General features: G+C 39.6%; 1 protein-coding gene across 1 annotated transcript in view; it reads right to left on the bottom strand.

The window, feature by feature from the left end:
* Window positions 1-17,727, bottom strand: part of APBA1 (amyloid beta precursor protein binding family A member 1) — a 49,614-nt gene extending 31,887 nt beyond the window's left edge. The window contains exon 1 of the mRNA XM_077816411.1: window positions 16,573-17,727. Within this exon, the coding sequence (XP_077672537.1) occupies window positions 16,573-17,727 (1,155 nt within the window). The remainder of the gene's footprint in view (window positions 1-16,572) is intronic.
* Between the last annotated feature and the right edge of the window lie 935 nt (window positions 17,728-18,662).

Here is an 18,662-nt window from a genome sequence, read left to right as displayed (position 1 = left end):
AAAAATTAATCGTGATTAATCGCAGTTTTAATCACCCTGTTAAACAATAGAATACCAATTGAAATTTATTAACTACTTTTGGATGTTTTTCTACATTTTTAAATATATTGATTTAAATTACAACACAGAATACAAGTGTACAGTGCTCACTTTATATGATTTTTATTACAAATATTTGCACTGTAAAAATGATAAACAAAAGAAATAGTATTTTTCAATTCCCCTAATACAAGTACTGTAGTGCAATCTCTTTATCATGAAAGTACAACTTACAAATGTAGATATTTTTTGTTACATAACTGAACTCAAAAACAAAACAATGTAAAACTTTAGAGCCTAAAAATCCACTCAGTCCTACTTCTTATTCAGCCAATTGCTAAGACAAACAAGTTTATTTATATTTATGGGATATAATGCTGCAGGCTTCTTATTTCCAGTGTCACCTGAAACTGAGAACAGGCATTTGCATGGCACTTTTGTAGCCGGCATTGAAAGGTATTTGTGTGTCAGATATGCTAAACATTCGTATGCCCCTTCATGCTTTAGCTACCATTCCAGAGGATATGCTTCCATGCTGATGATGCCCATTAAAAATATAATGCATTACTTAAATTTTGACTGAACTCCTTAGAATCATAGAATCATAGAATATCAGGGTTGGAAGGGACCTCAGGAGGTCATCTAGTCCAACCCCCTGCTCAAAGCAGGACCAATCCCCAATTAAATCATCCCAGCCAGGGCTTTGTCAAGCCTGACCTTAAAAACTTCTAAGGAAGGAGATTCCAGCACCTCTCTAGGTAACGCATTCCAGTGTTTCACCACCCTCCTAGTGAAAAAGTTTTTCCTAATATCGAACCTAAACCTCCCCCACTGCAACTTGAAACCCCCTTGGGGGTGAACAGTATATCTCCTGCTCTGTTTTATCCGCATTCTGCCATGTATTTCATATTATAGCAATCTCGGATGATGACCCAGCACATGTTCATTTTAAGAACACTTTCACTGCAGATCTGACAAAACGCAAATAAGATACCAATGTGAGATTTCTAAAGATAGCTCCAGCACTCAACCCAAGGTTTAAGAATCTGAAGTGCCTTCCATAATCTGAGAGGGATAAGGTGTGGCGCATGCTTTCAGAAGTCTTAAAAGAGAAACACTCAGATGTGGAAACTACAGAACCCGAACCATCAAAAAAGAAAATCAACCTTCTGATGGTGGCATCTGACTCAGATGATGAAAGTGAATGTGTATCAGTACGCACTGCTCTGGATAGTTATTGAGCAGAACCCATCATCAGCATGGACGCATGTCCTCTGGAATGGTGGTTGAAGATCGTTGAAGACATAAATCTTTTGCGAATCTGGCACGTAAATATCTTGCAACACTAGCTACACCAGTGCCATGCGAACATCTGTTCTCACTTTCGGTGACATTGTAAACAAGAAGCGGGCAGCATTATCTCCTGAAAATGTAAACAAACTAGCTTGTCTGGGTGACCTGCTGAACAAGAAGTAGGACTGAGTGGATGGTAGGCTCTAAAAGTTTTCAGGGTGAATAAAAAAATCAATGATTTAAAAAAAAATTTTTTTTTAATTTAAATCTGATTTTTTTTTTGATAAAATGCTTTTTGAGGAAAAAACCTATCTAAAGATAAAGATACATTATAGCTCAAAGATATCTCATCATGGAATAGGGATTATAAATTCTAAATCTATAGTATGAGACAATATATTCATGTAATTTTTAAGAAAAGTTTTGTAAATGAGTTCCAATAGTTCATGGATTAGGGACTCAATCTTATGGGGTTCCAGGGGCTTCTGTATAGATTATTTAGGTTAATCTTTCTATCTACCCAATGGGACTCACTGCTCAGTCTGGAAGATACCATCAGAGATTCTTAGTTTTGCAGTTCTCAAACAGTGGATTTGTGTCTCCAGAGATAACATGCTTGTTAACAGCAAAAATGTTTTTAAATAAATAATATACAGAGGTGAGAAATAACAGACATCAACCCTATTGTCTCTTTGCAAATTAGTGTACACACAGTCAATTCCTTACCTGTCTCTAAAAGTGCAAAGTTTCAAAAAGTTCAACGAATAGAAGATTGATGGGGGCGGAATAGATCTGGACAAGGAGAAGAAGTCTGGAGATAAATGTGAGAAGGGAGGGACAGGCAGTAGAAACAAAAGTGAAACTGTTTGAGCAGCATATTCCAGAAGTCTTGATGTCTTTCTGAGTGTAGCCTTCATTGATTTGAGATCTACCATATCATTCTCTCACTAAAAGGGAAAACCTATAATGGCAGCGGGCTGTAAAAGAGACCCACTTTGGGAATAAGAACCATTCAAGAAATGTATGTTTTTGCTGATGATGTTTTAAAGAAAGTCAAACCAGTGAACTGGTGGAAGTCACATAAGCACTTGGATTCAGAGGCTGTTGAAGTGATAATCTCACTTTTAACAGCAGTAGCTTCTTCTGCTGGTGTAGAAAGAATATTTTCTTCCTTTGGACGAATTCATTCCAAATTGAGAAATCGTTTGAGTCCTGAAAAAGCAGGAAAGCTGGTTTTTCTTTTCCAGATTATTAACAAACAAGAAAATGAAGGTGAAGACAACTGAGTTAGCTGCAAAAGCCAATATCTTAAGTTTCGCATGTTGACCTGGCTGACATAGTCGATTTTTTTTTTTTAATATTTCATTTAACTATTTTAGTTAAAAACAATTTTAACAAAAACCAACCTGATTTTAAAAAACCTGAATGTTTAACGAAATTCAAAAATTCATATGCTTGTTTTGTTATGTTTGCTGTTGAAGAAAAAAATCTAGAATACATAATGTTGTTGTTTCAGTTAAATAAAACAATTTAAATGTCTGCCTGGTGATGTTTTCCTCCTAATACAGCAAGGTAAGAAAATCCTCCAAATATTAACGATTAACCTGTTGAATTGGAGATATTGGGAGGTGAACTGACTTCATAAATATCTGCTTCTATTACCTTTGGTAAATGAAATAACCAAACAATCATTCATTTTCCGATATAGCTGTAAAATTAATCTGGAAAGTTTTCAAAATAAATCACTTAAAAATGTATAGTGTGTACCTTCTAAAAATGAAACCTACATCTATCTCTGAGTTGTGAAAAATATGTATTAAGGTTAAAACAACTAATAAGAATGCACTTTTATGTAGAAATCCACAATTAAATTGAGTCTTCCTGACTAGTGATTTAAATCAATTTGATTTAAATCAAATCCACCCTGAAAGTTTTAAATTGTTTTATTTTTTAATGCAGTTTTTTTGTACATAATTCTACATTTGTAAATTCAACTTTCAAGATAGAGATTGCACTACAGTATTTGTATAAGGTGAATTGAAAAATACCATTTCTTTTGTTTTTTTTACAGCGCAAACATTTGTAATAAAGAATAAATATAAAGTGAACACTGTCCACTTTGTATTCTGTGTTGTAATTGAAATTATATATTTGAAAATGTAGAAAAATCCCCAAATATTTAAATAAACGGTATTCTATTATTGTTTAATCACGATTAATCACAATTAATTTTTTTAATTGCTTGACAGCCCTAACAAATAAATAATAACAATACTGTCATTTATTTATTATTTTTATTGTAGTAGCACCTTGGAGCCCCAGCCACAGACCAGGACCACATAGTGCTAGGAGCTGTACAAACACAGGAAAAAAGAGGCCCTGTCCCAAATGTTACCTCCGTATTTGTAGTATTGTCTAGACCACAAGTTTTCTAATTTTCTTTTCTTTTCACATTGTGGATCCATCCTTAATGGAAAAACTGTCTCATTGACCACCTTCCCGCCCAATCATTAATCATGGGGACTTCTTCTTGCTCTCAGTTATGGTCATGTAACCGGCATGTGCCAGCCACCAACAGCAACTGCTTACATGGGAAAGTAATATTAGGTAACCAGTTGTTGTATTTTAACTCTTTTCAATGTGATGCTGGTGAAGAGAATAGCAAAGAGAACCAACATGATGTGATCAACCAGTTCTCTGTGGACCATGGTTTGGGAACCATTATCCTACCTAAAAGGGAGTAACAGGGAGCACTGCTAATACTGAAGAAGCCATATCTAGTTCTCTAAGGCAAAACTGGAAAGGATTTTAGGACAACTACTATACTGGAAATACAAAGGGTGGAATCAATGGGGTTGATTAAAATGGAATTGTATAAGTTGTAAGTGAGCACAGAATTTGACCCATACAGCCCTAATTTCAAAAGCACCTTTAGATGTACTTACAAAATAAGTTTTCACAGGTACAATAGCGTGGCTATATAGGTAAGATTCTCCTCATACAGTTATGCAAGTCGGGTTCTGAGCAAACACTGGAATCTTACACAGTCCCCTCTAAAACACCAACACACACACACATTTGGGTCCTTACATAACTTTATCAGCCCATTCAAGTTTGCCACCTTGAGCAGACAACACCAGATATTTAACACATTTGATCACTAGTTTCCTAACTTTTAAAAAAAACAAAACAAAACAAAAAAGACCTTCCCCACTGCTTGCTTCTTCTTTGGGCCAAAGAATGTCTTTACACTGTGACAGGGCTAGGCTCTGTTTAGGTGCAGTCATATCTCTGACCAACCTGGCTCTTTTCACTGGAATCCTCATTTCGGAGACACTGTCGGACTCTGCAGAGGAACTTGAATGGATTCCCTCTGCCTCCAAATGAGATTAAACTTGGTTTCCAGAAGTATGTTATGAAAAGGGAGTTCTTACACAAGCAGTAGGTTCTTACAACATTTCTTGTTTTCATATTAGCCTTAAGGACAACTCAAAGGCACCCATGCAGATCCTGGGCTACAAGGTCTAACCTCTTATCTCTCTCTCTCTCACACACACACACACACACACACTCCTAATAACATTAGTACAAGTCATACACACACCCAATAAGAGGACATAATTAGAGGTCCTACCAAATATTGTGGTATAAAAAATAAGCTTCTGCTATTTTCCCCTCACAGGTGAGCAATAAAACACCAGGAACCACTAACTAAAAACACCCCTTCGTTAAGATCTTCACTAGGTAGGGACAGGATGATATTTACCAGGTATTTACCAAAGGCAGTATTTACCAGGCAGTATTCTATGATTTTTTCACCATTCCATGAAAATCTAGTTAGTCCCAGTTTAAAGGCATTTTCTATTTTAAAAACTGTTTCATTAATGCATACCATATTACACTTAGTTTTAGTTACATATTCAAATTGTAGTTACATAAGGCAGTAGATTCATAGATTTTATTTGAACAACCCTAAATTGAAGTAAAACTGCAGTGGGTGTAATACTTCTATATGTAATTATAATACTGAACACTGGAATGTTTGTGTAAATTTTGGTTGGATATTTTCTCATAGAACCTATACTTCAGGATTAATTTCAATTTTTAATATTATACAAACAAAAGTCAAACATCTGATTGTATGAAAATGACAATAATTCATTGTTGTAGACTTGAAGCATTAAACAATCAGAAGCAGGCAGAGTTGCAAACAATTAGTCCAGGTCCATTTGCCTATGCAGCATTCTACAACAGAAAACCAACTTAGATGTAGTGGATAGACCAAGCGTGTTCCTCAGTTCTGAACGGATATAACCAAAGTTTGAAAAGATTCATTCTATGCTAACTTGCTGGACATGGATGCAATTAATTTCCCCAGTTTCCCGGTTTTAACTAGGTTTAAGCCGGTATTTACCAGCGCCCTGTGCTAAATTAGTTTGTCTCAGGAAACTGCCAACCCTGCTGCTAGGTAAACCAGAAGTCCTTGACTTCACATCCACTAAATCTTGCTCCAGAAAATTGACTGTACAGTAGAAACTTCTATTATGAGTAAAAGTATGGACTAGGAAGCGGGAGACAGAGATTAAGAACAGGTGAAGAGTCTTTCTAAAAATGGACACCAAGAGCGGTGGAAGACACTTGAGCCTTCAGGCTGAAGTATTCTCGGCTATGCAGCTCTGCTACCATGGTCTGAGGGGGGAAAATCTTCCCCTACCCAAGAAAGCTCCCCAGCGTTCAGACAAGTTACATGGGGAGAGAGTTACATAGATAGTTAAGAGTCAGGAAATGCAAAAGTCACAGTTCCACTAGTTAATTCAGCTGTGTTGTTTTTCCATTCCTGTTTTTCTAACTAAACTTTACTGTTTCTGTTTTTATGTGTGTTAAAACAACATAACCGGTGTGCAATGCTGCCAAGCTAACAATGGTGCTGGTGGTAGTTTTGTGTGAGCAAATAATGTAGGATTGCGTCTTAAACCAAAAAAAACCAAACAAAACAAAGACACTTAGAGCAGATTAAGCATTGAATGTTGTCCCCAAAATAGTTCTTTAAAATGCTGTCAAGGCATGCTCAATTAGAAATAAATAAATAAGCCTAGTTGTTAGTGCATCATCCACATGTAGGAGTTCAGACATTTTAAAATTTTTTGCGTTGTTGCTCCAGTAGTTATCAGCATTACAAATCCATGTGGGTGAACGCATACTAAACTACGCACATCTAAAAAGTATTGGAATTATTCATCTATTCAAGACCATATAAATGCCTTCTATTTGGAATGTTTGCATTCTTAATGTAAGATTTTTTCTATGATGATGACTGCAGTCTGATTGAAAACACTAAAGAAATTTATTAAAAGAGCAGATTGCATGCAATATACAGCTTGCTGTACTGTTGCAACGTTAGGTACCCCCAAACAGCGCCTGTATAGAGGTGAAGGGAAGTTCAGTCTAGGAGAGACTCATACATATTTGGCTTATTTAGCATCACAAAGCAAAAGGTACAATGCGCAATACGGTGTGCAGCTTACAATATATAGGTAGCTCACATGCTAGGACAAAAAAAAGAGATTCAATAAAAAATAGCAGGAAGGGCAGTTTGCTCAGCTTCTTCCAGGTGATATCTTTTATAACATATGATTTAAAAAGAATGTGTAGTAGCACTGTTCTTATAATCTTGAAACTAGTTAAGAAGCCTGAACCAAACTCTGGCAAGACAAACTATACACGTGTCCACTGATCTACTTACCAACGTTAATGTTCATTAGAATTGTGAATGGCTGTATAAAAGGGAGTAACATGAAAAAAAGGGAGCAGCATCCCCACTTCTCTTCCTTCCTTTTCCACCTACCTGTCTTTTCCGATATTCAGCCTGGTACATCCAGAAATTCTCCATTAAGTTTTTGGTGTTGTCCAGGTGTAACTAAAACATCCTCCACTTAAAACCTGAGAATAAGCTAGTGCTTCACTGTTATTTTGTGCTTGGGTTTAATAATGAAACTGGTAATAGGAGATGAGAGAGCAGTGCATTGTGTCAGACCTATCCAGCTTAACCTGCTATGTAACTGAATATCCTGTGAAGACATATATCAGGAATACTGGAGCTTCTTTTGTCACAGCGAACTGTTCTTGTTTTAGAAAAGTGGTGTTGTTTACCCATTCTTAGCAGCAGTATACCTAGAGATTTCATAAACAGCTTATTAGCACTGTCACACATAGGTTTGGTGGGGATGGAGAATCCACAAATATTTGATCAAAGCAAAATTCAGTAGTGCCATTTGAATCAAGGGTCAACTTTTCTATGTCTAAGTCTTCAAGGGGGTTAGATGAAACCTGCTAGGTCTCAGCTTGCATTTTCTTTGCACTTGTTTTTTTTAGAGTCAAAGGCCCACTCCAAAAAATATCTCACTCCTTCTGCCATATTGCCTATGGGCAGTAAATTAATAATTTTTCTCTCTCACCCCAACACCCTGAACAGAACCCTAAAGATATGTACCTGCCTCATAAGGGTAACCATATGATCTTATTATTGGAACCCTGGCTCTTCCTCAACTTCTCCCTCACCTATCTGTTAATGTATGGAAATTAGATTGGAAGAGCTTTGGGCAGAAACTTTTCCTCTTATTTATTCTGTAAAGCACCTAGGACAGTTGAATGTTATACAAAAAATAAATAGGGTACCAATAGCAATGTTAACTCAGTTTTGTTGTGCATCCTGTAACATTTTACAGAATATATTTAATGTCAAATCACTGGGTGCTGTCATAACTTAAATAAGAATAATGTTGATTTTACAGTGAGAAAAGTGTAGTTTTTCACTTCTCTTCTCACTAACGTAAAACAACTGAAGAGCTTTTGCTTGAACTTTCCCAAAACAAGAAGAATCCCTTTTGGGCAGACAGTAATCATGAAAATTTCAGCCCAAAATGTGAACACTTTGGAAAGTTACAAGTATGTGGAATATGGGGATTATTATGGAAACTGGTAGTCAGAGACATCAGACACTCACTACAACAGCTCCCCTTCTTCCCCCAATACAGGCAGAACAGTTCAGTCTAATACTCTGATCTGGTCAAATGTGAGTCTCTTTGCTAAGACTGCCAACAAGGGGTCAGTTAATCGCCACTGTGATTTGTGCCCTGCCCATTAAAAACTACACTAAAACCATTCATTTCACACAGACCAGGATACAGGTGTTAGATGAAAACTTCCTATCAGGACTGGATTGGAGATTGAAACCTATAGGTGAAAAGTTCCTTATTCCATAACTCATCCTCAGTATGCATTTTAGATGGTTTTGTTTTACTACGTTAAGATAATGATATTGTTAAAAGGCAGCTAAGACAACAACACTAACAAACATGTACACATGTATTAAGATGTATGCTTTACTTATATATGTTGTAGAGTTTCTCCAGGAAATAATTTATCCTCCAATAAATCCGACCCAAGATATTACAAGAAAGGTCCCTTGTCTCCAGCTCCAAATGTATATCTCTTCAGAAATCTTCAGAGATAATTACACACACTTGGCAGGTACTGACTGTTTACATTCATTAAATCCTCAAACCACGTTAATACATTATTACTGAATTTTAAACAGTCATACATCAGGAAATGCAAAGTTTGGGCCTATTCAGCAATGGTAGCTCTGGCTCCTTGTGGAGAAGTACTCTTGTACTACAATGCATGTTGTAGATTTTTATACCCACATATATATTGTTTTTGGGGCAGGCAACATGTACCTGTGTATACTGTGTACATTTATAGTATTGCATTTTAAATATCAGTAACAATAATAAGATAGTACAGTAGGTACAATATGGCTCAGTTATGGCAGGTATAGGAATCAGCATTCTGTGTTTCCTGACTTTGGTCCTTTTGAATTTTTATTCATATTTTTGCATTAAGAGTATTTTGTATTTAACTTTCTTGTTTTAAAAATGATAATAGAAAAGGAAAGAAAAAAAGGCATCTGTGCCTGTATCTGAATATTCAGATAATGCTTGCATTTTCAAAGACATGCACTGCTGGATGCGCTCTCAATGGCTCCTCCTGCATGTGCTAAGGAGCAGGCACATAGGCTTAGACATTAAAATAAAGATATAGGGCAAACCAAATTTTCAGAAATCTGTCCTTGCTGAAAACTGCCTATAACAACCTACCAAATATGTGCAACTGGCCTGCACAGAACACTCCTAAAACTAGTTGTGCAAACACATTTTCAGGTATAATTTTGACCTGAATTTTGAGAGTTTGCCCCAGTAAGTTTGGTGGGAATAATCAAAATGAAACAAATGCAGCTGTACCTGTTGCTGCAGATGCTCCCTATGCAGAACTTCCTCCACTGACTTCAAAAGGACAGGGGTGGATTATCCAATGGGCCCAGGGGCCCTGGCCAATTGGGGGCTCTGGAAAAATGGGCATTGCAGCAGAAATCCACTGTGGGGTGGCAGAAGGCTGGAGTCTTGGTAGAAGCTTCAGGGCGGGCAGGGGAAGCCCCAGCACCCTGACCCCAGTACTCAGCAGAAGTCCCAGCACCCGGAGCCCCCCGCAGCAGCCTTGGGACTGGATGAGATCTCGCTCCCTGCTATGCCCTCAGGCTGGAGGAGCTCTCACTCCCCGCTGAGGCCCCAGGGTCATGGCAGGGGGATAGAACGTCTCTAGTCTTGGGGTCACAGTGGGGGCGGGGGAGAACCATGGGCTAAACGGGGGCAAGGCCAAGGGGGAAGGGGCAGAATGGGGTGGGACAGTAGGTGGAAGGGGTGGGGCGGGGCTACAATTCTGTCACCAGCTCCTCCCTCCCCCCACTTGCTCTGTCCCAGGGTCCCAGGAGACCTTAATCCACCTCTGAAAAGGAGTTCTTGTGCAGAGTACAACACCACCACTGCATGCACAGGTTCCACTCGTTCAAATCTGAAGGGTTTTCTTTGCAAGCACAAAGCCTAGAAACGTCCCTTTAAAAATTAAGCCTCAGATTCTACAGAATCCGTGTTTGTTCAGCAAACCAATAAATACAGTAAGAGGGTCAGATCTAGCCAGCGGACTGGGTGCTTCACACCAAAAGCTGGCATTGCAGAATTCTTGGAAACTGGCTCAGTTCTGGCTATTTATCTCTCTCATTATGTGAGATTTTCCTCCACTCTTAATGTCTGTAACCTGAATTTAACTTGTCTTTGAATCTCAACGGCCGCACACCATGTGTCAATCTGAAGCAATAACTTCAGTTCTTGTCCACGTCTTCAGGAGACTTTCTTCATAACGGTAAGCATCACAGGCAGTGCTCTGGTTTACAATGAAGAAAAATCACTCCCAGTTGCCTTTATCTTTCCAGAAATGATTTAAAAACTGAACACACAGACAAAAATGATTCACAGGCTTCTGAATCAAATATTCACCATAATTTAACTATCCTGAGCCGTTTTAGGGAGTGTGTGTCTCTTCCAACACTATAATTGATAAACATCTCCCTTCTCCTACATGGTTGATGAATCAGCATAAAGCCTTCTGCCCTTGCAATTAAAATGTTCATGGTTACTGGGCCTGCTGTATAATTTTAAGACTTCATAATATCTACAGGCCACCCTCTGAAGACTTGACTTCTCAAATCAGTTCCAAAAAGCAGCTTTAAAGCCTTTGCTTAGAAAAGAAAGCACTAACAATAGCACATGAATATAGTCAGTCACTTTTCCTTCTTTCTTTCAAAGTTCAGCCAGTACCTGAAACCTGCTTAAATTATTTAAAACAGACTTCTCTATTTCCTCATTAATAACAGAATACTCCTGCTGTGGAAAACCTGAAACATGTTTTCATCTCTGTGAAGCTGCTCCAGTGTTGGCGTTACCAGAACTAACAAAAACCAGTGACACAGAAATTTAAGGTTTAAACAAAACGTCTATGACCCAGAACCAGAAAGACATGAAACACTGAAGCTCAGCTCCCTTGTATGTGAAAGGCTGGTCTTCAAAGGCTGGACTGGTTTTGTGAAGCAGAATCTATCCATCTGTGTAATTTACCATTATAACAAAACCAATATTCATTTCAGAGTAGTCCTCACTGTCTGAACATGGCATACAAAGGAAAAAGTCTCATGAATGCAGACTTTGGACACCAGTGATTGAGATGTCTGAGAAACTGAAGATTTGGAATCACAACAGCCAAAAATGCTTCACTGTCAACAATACTTGGGTTACTGGTCTACGATGCACTAGGGATGTGTGACTGAGTTGGAAGAGAGCAATCCCCTCTTCCTAGAGCTGAACATGAGGGCCTCAGTCAGACACTAATCATCGTTTCTTACCTCCAGTGACAAGAGGCAGAGAGGGCAGCATGCTCCTCTTCTCTGGCCAAGAGGAGACAGAGGTGCTCTTCTGGAAGGAAACAACCTGCCAATCTGTATGTGTCAGAGTGACAGATGCGTCCTCTGGCCTTCTGCAGCAGGATCCAGTAAACTCACTCCCCTCCAACTGAGGATCCTGTTACTACTTTGGATTTTAAGATGTGCTATGGGGTCTTCCACACAAATTACACACCGGAGCGTTTTGCTGAATTTTAAAATCCCTCGTATGCAAGATCACAGCCTACTACTCTTCAAATGGTCCACATTTGCCCTCTGAGATCCATGCACTGAGGGGACCCTCGAGACACAGCTGTCCCCCGTTATTGTGCAGAGGAGCAGGGTCAGTTGTCTCTGTGACACCTCCCTTACCATTGCCAAACAGGGGAGTCCCTGACAGCTTGGCTCCACCGGAGAGACACTGCAAGGGAACTTTGGGATAGAATGGGTCTGTAGGGGTCCACAGCAGCACACAGGCCTCTGCACAGATGGCCCTGGCATCCTATCAATCTACATGCATCTCTGGGGATCTACAAGGACTGAGGCAGTACCCATCGCTCACTCTCACCCCTCTGATATACATGTTAGTGTCTTCATAAGGGAATGCGTGTGGAGATTTTCTCCTTTAGAGTCCCCTGCCACGGGTTTTACTGCAGAAGGGGATGATATGCACCTACGAGACGAGGCATTCTGAGCAAGAAACCTAACTCTGCTGCTCCATGGTTTTCTCCATGAAGTGTCTCAGTTACTTGGTGTCACAGCTGCAGTGACTATGCAGGTTCAAGAAGAAAAAAAAGGGGGCGGTTAAACAGGAGGCACTTATAGAGCTCAGTCTAGCAATCAGATATGGCTGTACATTCTAAAGAAAATTTAAGGATTTCTGCTAATAGAAGCAAGAAAGATATTGAAATTGCCAAACACGCAAGCACTGATACCAGGGAAATCCTACTGCATGTCTTTTGAGGTCCAAAGACAAAGGTGCATGAAAAGCCAAAAGATGTGCTGTTCTAACTACCTGATTTGCACCTGAAAATCCAAGTCTTGGGGCTGCACCGGACATTGGACATCCAGAAGTACAGATCGATTCGCGTGCACGTGCATGTGTGAAAATTTAGCTCGTTGTACTTAAATTTAATGGAGCCAAATTCTGGGCCCACTTGCTGTGGAAGCACACTGAAGTTAGTGGGATTGCACAGGGCGTGTATCAGCACACAGTTTGGCTCACTCCTTCTTAAGTGGAAATTTGGGTATTTTATTCATTTTTTTATTCACTGCTTATAGGTATAAATGTTAAGTTTGAAACAAAAAAATCTTTTGCCTCCTCTCTATATCACATGAACATAACAGCTAGTTATTGTAGAGTTGCTCATAAGAGCTGGACTGCTGGCACTTTTATTCTGTTTTTCATACATAACATTAAGCATTTGTTTTGGGAAAAATACATATGAATGAATGGAACTTGCTACCAGATTTAACCCTGAGTATCCTGAAGACAAGCACACATATCCATAATTGGTCCTTCCTTCCTCTATCCCTCTACTAGCTGCTTATCCTATCCATTACTTCACATAATCTCCATCCCTCTTCCCAACTGCTGGCTAGTTCCCCACTCTAAGCACCCCAATGTGAGCCAGCATCTTATCTCTGCTGCTGAACCCTTCTACTTTATCCCCTACAAAGCATCCAATCTTAACACTGTCATCCAAATGCTCAGCAGTACAGGGTGACATTTACTTTCCCTTGCCGCTAAAAAAAAAAAAAAAAAAGCAAAACCTGCTATGTTTAATACAGTCACCTGCAGATCATTCTGCTGTCTTCATGGCTTTATCACCTCTCAGAGAACTGCTTGCTAAGTGACACAAGTGTATTACTCTAATCTTAAGGTTTGGTCACTATTTGGTTAACAGCACAAAAGGATTGCAAACATTTTACAAGAAAGAGTAATTTTGGAAATGAAAGCTGATTTCTACAGGAGCTGTGAGGGAAAACAGATCATTTGTAGGACACACTTGAAAAGAATGTAATATAATAAGGGCCTGATTTGCTGGAGTACTGACCATGGTCAGAGTTTTAAGATTTTCAGTACTTCTGAAAAATCAGTCTAAGTAAAATAAAATCAGTCTAAGTAAAATAAAACCTCCATTAATCAAATCCCCTCTTAGTTGAAAACCACAGTTACAGATGAAATTGAGTTACATTTTTGAAATGCATCAGTTATATTGAAAAACCCCTAATTTTTCCAAAATCCTGTTTGTCTGGAAAAAAAAATTCTATGGTCTGATAAATAGGGTTCTACAGTATTTTTATTATAAGAATTGATCCACTTAGTGAAGGCAATACCATTTTGTTCAGCAAGCTGCTAAGCAGTTCAATCCACCCTCTGTTAAAGAAGATGGATTTACTCAGACTTCCGTGTGTGCCAAGTGATACTTGAGTGAAGCATCACAAACATTGCAAGAAGTAGCAACTATTGTTACTGAAAAAAAATCCAACCCCCATTCTCTTCTCTTCAAGTGGGACGTACATCTTTCAGTTTGCCACAGATCTTCTACATTGCTAGTTTGAGTCACTCTTTCTGCTTCTCAGAATTTAGGCTGCCTGAAAGCCTATCAGCATCTAGTTGTCATATGAGCTTCGGCTACTATCAGCATCATTTATTATTTGTATTACAGCAGCACCAAAAGACACCAATGAGGAACAGGGCCCCATTGTGCTAGGTGCTGTACAAACACAAAGCAAAAGATGGCCCCTAACCCAAAAAGCTCAGTCTAACGTACCGTAATATCAGTTGCAAATAACGACCTAGAGAAACACCTGCTTTCATCACTATACAAGCGCACCACATTAGGATCCACAAGTGCAACATACATGGTCCAGTTCTGCAAAGTGCTGAGGATCCTCATGAGAAATGCAGTCAAATGGAGCATAGCAAGCTCAGCACCTATTATGAAGAACTCAGCCCCTTTCAGGATCCCTTCAACCTAATGTGCTTGAGGCCATCATCAGTATTTTAGGATAGTGAACCTGAAACCATTAGAAAAACAAGGAGTATTTTGTGTGACTGCTGTCATGGCAGAAAGAAAACACAAAGAATCTATTGCTCAAAAGCTGTAATGAGATGATGCATGGACTAATGTGGCATATATTTAGATGATGAGAGAAAAATAATCATGATTTTTTTGATGATTTAAAAACTCACATCATAAAAAATAAACTAGTGTTTTACAACACATGCCAGAATGAGTCACCTTAGCTCTTATGTATCCGGATATCACAATTCTAGTGTCATATGCCGACTGATGGACAATGACACACTCTATCAAGTATTACAGGCTTGATTTTAGAGGTGCTGAGCAGCCACAGCTCCCAATGCCCTGTTCCTTTTAAGAAAGAGATACACAGATATAACTTTAAGAGTTTCCATGACTGTATGTGGAATCCATACATACAAAGCTAGAAAACACTTGTAAAACCAGGATGTTAAAATGGAATTATATTTATTTTAGGAGCCACCTGCCTTGTTGTTTTGTTTTTGTTTTGAATGACTTCATATCAATGGTATATGTACATATGTAGTTGCCAAATCCTGCTTCTACCTTTCCTTAAGCAAGTAGTCCCACTGCAGGCAATGAGACCACAAGCAGGAATAAGATTACCAGTATCTGACTCTATTCTGGAATAATATAAATTAATAATTGCAATTAATCTTCTTTGTTACAAAGGGTTGGCATTATGTGATGTGACATGATCCAGCTTGCAATTCACTTACAAGTTAAAAGTTTCCAGATTTCTGACAGTCTTCCAAGAAAGAACAACAACATGAAGGCTACTTATCTTGGCCAGATCACATCACTTTTTCATATTCCAAACTCCATGCTGATATTACAGCAAGGCTGAGGTGTTCAGGGTTTAATGGATGGAAGCATGTAAGGCCATTAATATTTAATTTTTATTTAAACTGGAAGCTAGAAGATTAAACTATACATGGTTTTACCACCAACAGAAGCAGACACCAAGAAAGGATTCCATAGGAATTAAAGAGAATTGACACACACACAGTTTTAGGCCGCATTCATCCCTGGGATAAAACTCGGCTGACATTAACTGTATTACTTCAGGGATGACTTTAGCCTACTGATTTTATCTACTGGCCCCCTCCATTTCAGGCATACATTTTAATAAGATTAAAAGTTGTTTTGAAAACTATTAAAATAAGAGGAAGAAATACAGAGAAGCCATAAATTTAACACGGACAACTAACTGTACATGGCAACGAGTATAAGCTGAGCAGTTCTGGGCTGATTCTGATGCAAGGTGGGTACATTGTCTAAAGATAAGGTAGTTCAAACCCTGTAATAGACTGTACACTTGAAGAAATAACCTTTAACATATAGTTCAAACATGAGGGTGATTCGATTTTACAATTAAACTAACAGTGTTGTAAATTTGCACTTTCTTGTAGTTGGCAAGCCCATAACTGATGGGAGCCTGCAGAATCTTATAGTCCGAGATAAACTGAATGGCCATTCTAACCAATCAGTTAGTCAACAAATGTTGGAAAAATGTAATATCACTTGTTTCTGCAAGAGAGCAATCAAACCTTTTGTGGCAAATTCATCTCTGGTGTAACTCTACTGATGTCTGTGGCGTTTCACGAAGGATTAACATGGCCCATCGATAAGACAAAGGTCCACTACTTATGCATCCTTTAAAATACAGAATTAAAATAGGTAAAGCTTTAAATACTTCACAGGAACAGAATGAGCCACACAAGCATAGTGTGCCTTACCATGGGTGTGAGAATGTGCACATGTGTGTGCGTGTACACAAGAGAGAGACAGACATATGTATGTTATGTATTCTTCATTCCTTCACTTGTAGCAAGTAAGCTAATAGCTTCATATACTTACATCTCCATCTAGTGGCCTCTGATCATCACAATCCCTGGTTGGGCTGATGTCCTGTCTCATCACCCAGATGGGTTCTTTTGGTTCATCTGGGGTGTAAGGAGAACGAATGGTCCTTGTCTTCACTTCCTCAATAGCCTCTTTAATATCTTTAATAGCCAGAGATATCGCATCCCTTTTTTCCTTGCTGTATCTCTGCACTGTCTCTCCTGAGTTGACTGTGGGCTTGGAGCCAGCTGGGAGCTGACCATTGCTCTCAAGAGTCCCACTACCGGGAGAATGGGCGCATTCCAAGTTCTGTTCGGCTTCTGGCATATCTTCAGCGGCCTTGTCCAGGCTCTGAGAACTCATGCTCTGTTTGACCTCAGCCACAATTTGATCAATATCTTCCTCTTGTTCATAACTATCCATCCTTGGATAGGGAGCAAATTCCGCCTCCTTCTCAGGGCTGTCAGACTCTCCATCGGACCGTTCATCGTAGTGGTGAAGGCGGGCACCCAAAGCTTCCTTGCGATAGTTGTCAGCTTCCTCCCTCTCCTGCTCATAGAGTCGTAGACCCTCCCTGACATCCAGGTCAGGTGTATCTCCTATCTCCTCATACACGTGCTCCTGCAGTCCATAGTCGGCGTAGGGCTCAGCGTACTGTTCGTCCTCCCCTCGGTGGAAGAGCCCGTGAGTGTAGACATACCCCGAGTAGGCAGCATTCATGGCTTCCTCGTGTTCAATGGAGTGAAAGTGTAAGTGGTTAGGTAGAGTTCGGGTCTGAAGGGCCTCAGCATGCTCTGCCTCGGCATTTTCTGTGTACTCTTCAGATTCAGGTCTATACTGCACTGCATAGGCGCTCTCATCCTCATTTTCCTGAACTCTGTCTGTGTCATAGCCATCCTCTGCTGTGGCTATGACATCCCCTTCGGCAGTATCGGTGTGATTGTGGAAGCCACTCTCAGTACTGGCTGACCGAGCCAGCATCCCCTCCTCCTCCTGCCCAGACTGTCCTTCTTGGCTGCCATTGGCATGTCTCGGGTAATAAGCAGCATACTGCTGCTGCTCCTCCTCCACCTCAGAGTGCTCCAGGTCAGCCTCCACTGACTCGTTCACCTCTCCGTTCGCTGGCTCGTCATTCACCTTCCCCTCAGGTGGTCCCTCCAAATGGTTCATGGCCAGGTCTGGAATGTAGGCCACTTATTCTCTGGACATTTTGTCTACCGAGGCTGGAAAGAAAGAAGAAAAGAAAGTTGATTATAAAGTACCACGGTGATTACAAAGTCATGTGATTTGATATATAATGTTGTGGCAACAAAAGGCATCTCTTCTTCTCCAGCAGACACATACATGACCTTCTTGGCTCCAGAGTCAATGGATGGTAATGCAGACGGTCTACACCAGCATCATACACCTGAACTGTGGTTCATGACCCCAGGGGAACTGTAGAATTTACATTTTTATAGATGTATTCTATGGGAAAGAATTTAATCTCAGATACACCACTGTAAAATTTATTAATTCTAGTTATTGCAATGTAATTACATTGGTGCAAGTCTGCAGTATCTGAAACCAAAATCTGACCCTTCAAATGCAAAAATGGGAAGTTTTCTGTTTTTATTACATATAGCACCGAAGCACAGCTCTATCTTCTGTGTTCTGTTAGACGAACAAATTCTATTGTTGTTCAAAGAGTGAGAGCATGCGTTCAGAGCGTACATAGCACACTGGCAGTCAGCATGTTTGCCAGCTCTCCCAATGTTGTGTCTCAATTTTATGTGGGATTTTTAGGGATTTTTTTTAAGGCTGCGCATGATCTGCTGCTGTCCTGTAGCCCTCTTGTCAACTTTTGCTCATATTCCATATGGCTGCCATCTCCCACTGCTTTCAACAGGAGAGAAACAAGGCTGTCTTCAGTGAAGATTGCTGGCCCCTGTTCTCAATACATGGTGTGAGTGACAGCGAGGGGACAGGGAAGTACTGTAAGTGTGTAGGATGTGGTGATCTGGACAGTGATGGGATAGCAGGAGGGTTAGGGCAATGTGAAAGGCAGAAGAGAAAGAGAGATGAACAGGGAAATGTGGGGAGGAGAAGGACAGTGAGAACAGCAA

The sequence above is a fragment of the Eretmochelys imbricata genome, chromosome 5, assembly GCF_965152235.1.
Source record: "Eretmochelys imbricata isolate rEreImb1 chromosome 5, rEreImb1.hap1, whole genome shotgun sequence".
Taxonomy (NCBI): Eukaryota; Metazoa; Chordata; order Testudines; family Cheloniidae; genus Eretmochelys; species Eretmochelys imbricata.
The sequence above is the reverse complement of the archived record's forward strand: the minus strand, read 5'-3'. Positions and strand labels throughout refer to the sequence as shown.